Below are 9485 nucleotides of genomic sequence, written 5' to 3'. Positions count from 1 at the left end.
CAAACTTCACATGTACAACGAAATGGGTCCGATAAACTTTTACTTTAGTCTTATAATATTATTCTTATTAGAATATGATAAATTGTTAGCACTCTAAATTTAGCATAGGAAAAAGGAATTGAAGAAAAGGGAAATGCTATTCAAATAGAAATATTATGCGCAGATTTCATGTACTAATTGTGTGTGCAATTGACTTATTTTTCAAAGGACAACAGAAATAATATAAAACTGAATAGTCTTCTTTTTCACCAGTATTTTTTATTGCTCTCAACTCAGTATCAAAATAAAATATAATATAAAAATTTTCTAAAAACATGACAACAAGCATAATACAACAAAATACGTACAATTGTAAACATTCGAACGTCAAGTACTTTATATTCTTCAACATACAAAAACATTTTATTTTTAATGTGGTGAAAATATACGATTCAAAGGTGTGAAATATAACTTGTCTTTCAAATACACACTGTTAAAAAAAAATTACACTTGATTAGTTTTATGTAATCATAAGGAACATTTTGATACTTTTTTTTTCTCCATGGTTATTAGTATAAGTAATGTAATTTCTTTTTCCTTGGTAACTCATTTTTCTCGATTGTCGTGTGCAGTAATGAATCATGTAATGGTAGTCAGATTTTTTTTTAATCAAATAAGTTACTGGTAATTCTCTGATTTATGTTACAGATGGAATGCTTCTATGATAAAATCAAATATTTAAAAAATAAATAAATTATATAGCCATTAGCAGATTGCTCAAAAATCCCTATTGGATGTTATTTATTGAATTTTAAGGAAAAAAGCTGTCAAAAATGTAACTCTCTATCGCGAGAGTATTTTTATTTTTATGAAGAACATCACTGTGTTTCTGGCAGCATAATTTTCTAACAGGGTAATTTATATTGAATGATAAGACAATTAATGGTAACTGTATGACTTTTGTTATTTTAAATTCAATTTTTAGAATATTTTATTCTTTTCTTTACGCAATTAAACAACTTACTATTAAAGTATAGATTTATAAAAACAACTCCTAAATGTTAAAAAATGCAATCTATTTTTTTTATGAACATTTTATTCATCTGTGTCGTCTAGTCGTAAGGGTTAGTTCACACTGACTGTAATGTCTTTTAGGGATTTCTGAGGAAGCGCAGCATTGACTAGTGACGTAGATTCGTTATATTTTAAATGTCACTTCTTACAACAAAGTGCGGGAGGTAATCAGTCAAGTTCAGATGGCGTATTTAGACTTGCAAATATTATTCCGAGACGTTATTGTCAATGTCTACTACGAACCCATATTAAGAGAATTAAAAAAAAAAAAAAATGTAATTTCCTTTCAAAATCTCATTTCTAGAATCATGTTTTTCTTCTTCATTTTTTAGATTTTACGACTGATTACGAGTTTTTTTTCACATCTTAACAGTAAACACGATTTAAATATTTAAAATCAAATTTAATTATAATGATTAAATTAATATTATTTCAATTGACATAGAGTGACAGATGGATGCACTAGCTCGTACTTTTTTCTCTTCTAAATCGAAAAGAATGCTATGAAGATCGGTATCACGATTCCTTTAGTATAGTTTTTTGTAAAACAACTATCTTCATCGACCAGCGATGAGATCTTCTTTTTCTATAAAAGTTCTGTCACCAAGACGGGTTCACCATCTTTGTCGATTGTGAGAGATGACTGATGCTGTGTGTCTTCTGGTGCAGAGCAGAGGATTGACGCTTCAGATGTCATATATCCAGAAGGCTGACGAGTATTTAATTCATGATATTCATGATTCTGAAACAAAAATAAATAAATAAATAAAATAAAGAAAAAATGCAAAAAGATAAATGTTAACAGCAAAATTGGATTTGAAAAAAATATCAAAGTTTTGCATTATTTATTGGTCAACCATTTGGTGGGGTGAGTAAATAATTGGCCTACAACTGTTTGGGTTGATATTCGATTTCTTGAGCGCTTTCTATGATCGGGTTTTTGTGGTTTAGAATTAATTCTTATATAACTGACAGTTTCAGAGATGGAAAAGTTTACGCACGGTTGTATAGTTGTGGAGCGTGTTGCAGAGGACAGGTTATTAATGTCATCATTTGCCCTCCGATCTAAAATATGGTTGCATAGTGTGTGTGTGTCGGTCAGTATTTTCTCCGGACTATCAAGACTGAATCCCAGATCATCACTAAGAGCCCAATTGTGTGGCTCCAGTATAATGTTAAGATCCAAACAATAATTAATTGTAAATTTTGAAATATTTTCCAAAACTTCTGAGCTGAAGCTCATAAGGAAAACAATGATGCATAGTTTTTTGTAATGAAGCGAGTGTGAATCCATCAGCGTGTAGGTGTGTAAATGACCACCTTTAAAGTATATTTTTACATTCATTGTAAATAAATAAATAAATAAATTAAAAAGAAACTTACATATAGGCTTGTAAATTAATTTCTTATTGATTATGAAAGTGATTGGTAAGTGTGTAAAATGTTTCCCCACCGTCCACTTAAATATCATGTTTATTACTGAGCATAGTCTTTTACTTTCTTGGATTATACAAATATGCATAAAAGGTGGCCAGGAAACACTCTGCTTTAGCAATATGCAAATTAAAGTAATTTCAATTTAACGGTTGCCGTATTCATAACTCCTTTAATTTTTATCAGATATTAGGTACACATTTAAAAGCTAGTTTTAGTTTCTGTTGCATGCAAAGTTTTATTTAGTGTTTAACATTTATAAATTTTTACATTCATATAGACTAAAAGTTTAAACTTGAATAAAAAAAAAGAAGGTAAAATACCTCTGGTTGTATGTCGAGTGTTTGACCCGTTGAGCATCCATCAAGAGTAGCGTATTCGTTTATAGGTTGTTGATGAAATGTTGCCATTCTGTTGCCTTTTCTTAGAGTGGCATAGACAGCATCTGATTCCACTTCTGCTGCCGTGATCTGGCGATGACTTTCTATTCCATGATCAGGTACAACACTCATACTTAATTCCTAAGGAAAAAAATGTGCATAAAATATCTGTGATAATTGTTTCGATTTTTTTTCCTTCTTATTTTCTGCTGAATTATATTAAAAAAAATTGATTTAATATTTCTTTGTAATAATAGCTAAAATAATATACCATCGCAGTGTAAAACTGTGAAATTTTTACTTTTTTATTTGATAAACCTTGCTTCAAATTTAGTAAAACGTATTATTTAGCACGTGAAAATCAACATACTCGTGCTTGTTAATGTCGTGCTTAAATATCACTAACAGATTTTTACAATATTACTATCACGATTTATCTATACATAATAATAAAAGCGGCTGTGTGTGTGTGTGTGTGTGTGTGTGTCTGTAATCACAATATATCGCCCCAGAAGCCTCGCCCAGGCACGAAACTCGGCACATAATTGTGTTTTGACATAATGAAGAAGTATTTTTTTTCTTTTTTAAAAATTTGGATTAGTTATTTAGTTATCAGTCATTTTGTAAATCTATGCTTTTCGTCTGCTTTTTCGTCTTCAAAGAGCCATATTCAAAAAACTATTAAAAAATGCATATACTTTTCCCCACTCTTATAAATGTATGCTAATGCGAACCTTACAATTGAAATATTAATTTTCGACAACTTAAACCAATGATATACGAAGGAATTAATAATTTAATTGTAAAGTTCGCATTAGTTTACATTTATTAAAGTGGAGAAAAGTTTAACTTTTGTATTAAAAATGTGGCAACATATTCGATACGTAAATAGAACGCTTCGCTTTGATATATTTGTCGCTGTTCATAATTGTTATAATAAGTTTTTCTTCTTCTTTCCACGCTCTATTTTTTTTTCTTAAGCGAAGACGATAATTTTTGTAGCGATATTGTAGTACTTTGTACAACTAAAAATTCTTTTCACAACACTTTAAAAATATTTACTTTATTTTCTTTATATATACAGAGAACAGTCGGCAAAGAATTCGATTAGGTTGAAAAACATTTTGCTAAAAAGGAACGAATTCCAAAAGAAAAAATAAGCAACTTAAAGAATAAAAATGCTGATACCAGCCAATTTTTTGAAAGTTAACTTAGAAATAACAAACCAAACGATGTTAAATAACAAACCAAACGATGTAAACAAAATGACGTAGAAAGCGCAACTAGATCAAAATTATACAAGCACAACTAGATCAAATTATAATACCTGAGTGCTTGACGTAACAGATATAGAAATAGAATTTGATACCATAAAAAATTATATAGAAATAGAAATTGATACCATAAAAAATTTATTCGTTTTCGTGTTCTTTTCATGTATTTAGCATTTTAGTTTTTTTTTTCTTAAGCGTTGTAGCTATATAATTTCAAACATCCTCAAGAGCTATAACACATCTGCAGCAGAACTGGATATGAAGACAAAATTGCAGGACAGGAACACTTTAATTGGGTATAATATGAAAAAAACACAACTACTTCGATTTAGTAGGAACAACATATGACGCAATGCTAAACGAATGGAATTTAGTTGTTGTTTATTTAGTTATTGTTATTAGTAGTTGTTGTTATTTGTTTTAGTTGTTGTTGTTTATTTAGTTGTATTTAGTTTCAATAACTTTTCTTTATAATGCAATAAAATCTGGCGAGTAGCTATTTAAACGATCGAACACTTCGTTTGTTTATTTGTGGCTTGAAGTTAGGCTCGCAGAAAATGCCGTTCATGGGTTAAATTTAGTAGGAACAACACAACCTGTGACTTGGGCTATATTATACCCAATTGTCCACTAATCTTCAGATTTCCTGCTACGTTTTAAAAAACTTTATTTGTGAAAACCTTCAGCGTGGCGGACAGCTGGCCGCCTTAGGCGGCTAGTTTATAATAAAGGAATCGTTTTCTATTTCTCATCACAGTATCGTATTTATCATCTTACCACAGAGTTTAAATATAAACTAACAAAAACAAAACAATTAAATTGTATTCCTCAAATAATACATTTTTATTTTATTCCTTGAACAGCCGACCCAATTTCCAGTTTACGACTACCAATGTTCAACTCTTTAGCCTTGTAATTTGAACCCAATTCAGAAGATAAGGGTACACCTAGATCAAGTATTGGGTGAAATTTGCCTTTGTGAAGGACTTTTTGATGGAACTAACCCGCATTTGCGTTACATGGAAAGGAAGAGAACGAAAACGATGATTATATCAAACATTGCCCAGGCTTTCCATAGAATGACTAGGAAAAGTACATAATAGTTTTCGTATTTCAGGTATTGCTAAAAAGCCTTAGTCATTATATAGAACGCCCAGGAATTCTATATAATATCTAGACAAAAGTATATAACGATTCACATTTTGCCTAAACACGCTAGGTATTCTATAGAATGCCAGTATTTCATACATGGACAGTAACCTAAACATTAACATTGCATGAAAAGTCATTATGCACAATTAAATAATCGTCAGTACTAATAGACAATGGAAGACTGTCTATTCAATATTCCGTCAGATGAAACTATTCTTGCTCCCACTTCCCAGAGTTACGATTGAAAAAAAAAATCTATATATTACGTTAGGTATTCTGCGATTTATTTCGGTATCTCCAAAGTAGTCCTTTCGTTAGGCCTTTTTGTGAAGGTTTTGAAGCACTAGTTCTACGACATTTATGAATAAAATGAAATTTAATCCTTTGGTATTATAATATAAGCATTTAAGATTTATATTGAGTAGGAAGAATCTAAAGAAATGTCTGCCATAATTCCAAGTTTTCAGAAACAGATATTTAAAAATTTTAGATTCAATGTTTTTTAAAGCTGTTACGTTGCAAACGACTTTGAAAAAAATTTATTCCTTAATATTCATTTTGCATAATTCATATCCGTGAATTAAAAATACGTTCAATTTAATGTGATAAGTAACAGGGTTAACGAAACATATGCAGAAATAAAAAAAATTCAAATTACCTGTTCTTCGTACAGCTTTAATTTTCTAAAAGGAAGAAAAGGGACTCTTAGTGAAATTCACAATATAATGCAACATAAACATGACAATTATACAGTTAGAATAGGTTCACAGTGAGGGCTGACGTCAATATAGTGACGTTTTGCCCTATCTGCGCAAGCATAAAACATAAATTTTCCAAAATCAAGATGAGAGAGTTTGCGCAAGAATGCATTAGGCTTGAGACAGTCACGTCAACTGTGAACTTACACACGAATTGTTCTAGGAGACCTAAGAGTTGTTGATATTTAATCGAAAATAAAATATTGGATCCACGCAACCTGTATACTGTAGGTTAAATTTTTTGTCAAGCAGAGTTGATTATTTTTCCAATCCAGGTAATAATTCATTCCTTTACGATCAACATATAAATTTTTTTTTCTTCCAATGCTCACCTGGAGAATGACTTACGTCATACAGGCATCTGAAGGGCAGATTTGTTGGCCACTCTTTCAGGGGCACCATATTAGGTGGGCCAACGTTGCTCCCACCGTAAGGACAAATAGTACAGAGAAGGAAAGAACATCCATGCCTTGCCTGGGATTCAAACCCAGAACCTTTCTGATGCAAGGGCAGCTCCCTAAACCCTACACAGGCCGGTCGGCACATATTAACATAATGTTCCTACATAAAATTACAATGATTGTATATTTTATTATCAAATTAGTCTTTATTTATTTTATTCTTTGTTGACTTTTGGGAAAAAAGGCTCAGTGATGAAGGAGAAGCTGTCACTTGCGTTGGTGAGCGTAGCTTATTTTTAAAAAAAAGTAAAACTTTAAAAACTTTTTTTAGACTTCTTTTCCAATCAGTTTATTTTCGAAACATATTCGATGCTTTAACTAAAATTTTAAAAGATTTATCTACTTATTGTACACGTTTTCTGAAGAAAGGAAAAAAAAGATCAATTTAGAATTCTATGTCACTTAAATTGACATGTAATAAGCATTATTCACGAAAATACCTTTTATACCATAAAATGTATATTCTCAGTGTTTTTTAAAGAAATTCACATATTTCTAGGTTTACATATTCTAATTTTTTATTGTTTTACTCGAAATATTTCTAATTTATTATAATTACCACAGTGGTATTTTATTATTATTTTATTAAACACACTATGATATGAGGGAGTCGAAAATAATAAATCTAAAGGAAGAGAAAGACAAGACTTTTTTTATTTAATAAAAGTTTCCCTCTAACTAAAAGTTTTTCTCTCACTAAAAGAATAGAGCTACATCATTTTCAAAGAAAATATTTTAACTTTTTACGTTTTTTAATAAGACAAATTTGTTTTTAAATAAAAAAAAAATTAAAATATCTTAACTTAAAATATTTTTACTAAATGATTCAGATTGATAGTCTAACTCATTAAAAAACAAATTTAAATTAAATATAAAATACTCTATAAAATATCATATGTGCAGATGAATAATGCAGTTATACTTACTGTTCTGTCCACAATGGATTCTCTCTGAAACATAAAAGAAAACAAGACTGTATGATAATTGAATGATTATGACCATTTAGTTTAACAATGTTTTATTTCATATCAATTTCCAAATTTGTGAAGATTGCAAAGCAAAAGAATAAGTTAATGCACCACATCAAGCATTTATACAACTAAAATAAGTTAAACTTAAAAGTTAGAAGAAAAATTAAAGTTATTGAAAAAGTTTAATATTTTTAAATTTAAATTTTAATATCCATACGTCACAATGCATAATCATAGGTTTTTTTTAATGTTATACTACACTTATTGAACTGCAATAATACTTACGTTGTGTTCATATTATCTGCTTCTTCCCGAGGTACTGAAATAAAATATACAGCATTATTGGGGGTTTGAAGTAGTTAAAGAATAAAAAAAGAAAGAAATACTAATACATAAAATAGATGAAAAGAGTTGAATAGAACTTAGCAATTTTTAGGAATTTAAAAGTTTTAGACAGTAAAATGTGAAATTCCCTTTAACATTTATAAAATATTAAGATAGAATTAACCTAAGTTGTACAAAAAGTAATGCACTAGTTACTAGCCTAACAAAAAGCAGCACGAATTAAAAGCAGTATAAAAGCTTTCTATTGAAACAATATACGAGAGGACTTTCTCATTCCTTTCTTCCGTCTCCTTTTCCTAAATGTAAATTTAATTTTGTTCTATGTTTATAATGCATTAGTATCTGAATTATATTTAAACTAGAATAATGTAAATTACTTACTGAGAGCTTCTTGTATTTTCACTGTGTACCTAAATAAAATAAATGCGACGTCATTAATGAACGGTAAGAACTTAATCATCGTTCAATATTGATTATTTTCATATAATACCCTGTAGATTTGCATTTATGTTTACAATGAAATCATAAATGAATTATGTGGACTGTGTCAAATACAACAAGAAAAAGGACGCAAATAAGTAAACTACATACTACATTTATTATACGCAATGAGTAAAAACTTTTTAATTGATTAAAAATCTTAACAGGTCACGTGAAAACATGTAATGCTTTATCATAGCTATATTTTTTTTATCAATGAAAGAGTAGTATTCAAAATGTTTTAACTGTTTAAAATGTTAATTAAAATATAAGAATTAAATTAATATTTGTTTTTTAATGAGCAAAAAATGTATATTTCTTTTTGGTTTTTAATAAACAAAAAAAAAAATAATAAATACACGTTTTTTTTGTTGCTTTCTAATGAACGAAGAAAAAATACATGTTCTTAATTTTTATTTGGCAACCTCATGGCCTTTTGGCTCAGTCGAAAGTTCAAAAATGGGTTCAAGATTTAATGATCTGTAGCACCCTGATTCTTAAAATATAATTTGAAGAACACATTATACATTAAATATACTTTCAACACTAACTCCACCAAGGTTTGAAGCGCTTCAATGGCTAGTTGATGCTTATTTTAGCTTGCATGAGGTAAAATTCTTAATTAAAATGTCCCCAGTAGCTACTGAGTCATGAACTCAATTATCACTTCGATAATACTATGAGGCTTTAGAGTTTCCCCCCCCCCCTCTAATTTGAACTCATATGCGAAGTTGTTTCACTTAAAAACCTTCAACATGATGGCGAGTATATCCCATATTTGACTCGTTTTTTCCCTTCTAAGTTTGGCTTCTAAATTTTAAATTTTAATTCCCTTCTAAATTTTATAAGAGGGTGAAAGTCATTTCTGAATATATCTTCATGGATTTACGGAGTGACGGTGATAAGTATTATTGAAGAGATTTTAGTTTTGATAATTATTTTTGTGATTTTTCTTTTAACTGAAATTAAATGAAACTTATAGTTACGTCTACTAAACTGACGTCTGTTACGTCAGAGGTTATTGTTAATTGGTGCTCACATTTTCAAAACCTAAACGCCATGGAAAAAAACTTCCTTGAAAAATTTAAGATCGTCCTTTATCAGAGTTCAGATCTCAACAATTAATATTCTCTAATAGCAGCAAATTTTATTGAATCTTTTGGTTTTGAGTGGCTAT

The 9485-nt window shown here is 29.4% G+C and overlaps 1 protein-coding gene across 1 annotated transcript in view; it reads right to left on the bottom strand.

Moving 5' to 3' along the window:
• Positions 1–238: 238 nt before the first annotated feature.
• Positions 239–9485, bottom strand: part of Cad87A (cadherin 87A) — a 70693-nt gene continuing 61446 nt past the window's right edge. The window contains exons 40-45 of the mRNA XM_087166039.1: positions 8210–8238; positions 7769–7802; positions 7439–7462; positions 5952–5976; positions 2811–3008; positions 239–1795 (exon numbers count right to left, since the gene is read on the bottom strand). Coding sequence (XP_087022165.1) covers positions 1640–1795; positions 2811–3008; positions 5952–5976; positions 7439–7462; positions 7769–7802; positions 8210–8238 — 466 coding nt within the window. The 3' untranslated portion in view covers positions 239–1639. The remainder of the gene's footprint in view (positions 1796–2810; positions 3009–5951; positions 5977–7438; positions 7463–7768; positions 7803–8209; positions 8239–9485) is intronic.

This window comes from Parasteatoda tepidariorum, chromosome 6 (genome assembly GCF_982258835.1).
Source record: "Parasteatoda tepidariorum strain Cologne lab strain chromosome 6, Ptep-v5.0, whole genome shotgun sequence".
Lineage (NCBI taxonomy): Eukaryota > Metazoa > Arthropoda > Arachnida > Araneae > Theridiidae > Parasteatoda > Parasteatoda tepidariorum.
This window is presented reverse-complemented; position numbering and strand designations above follow the sequence as displayed.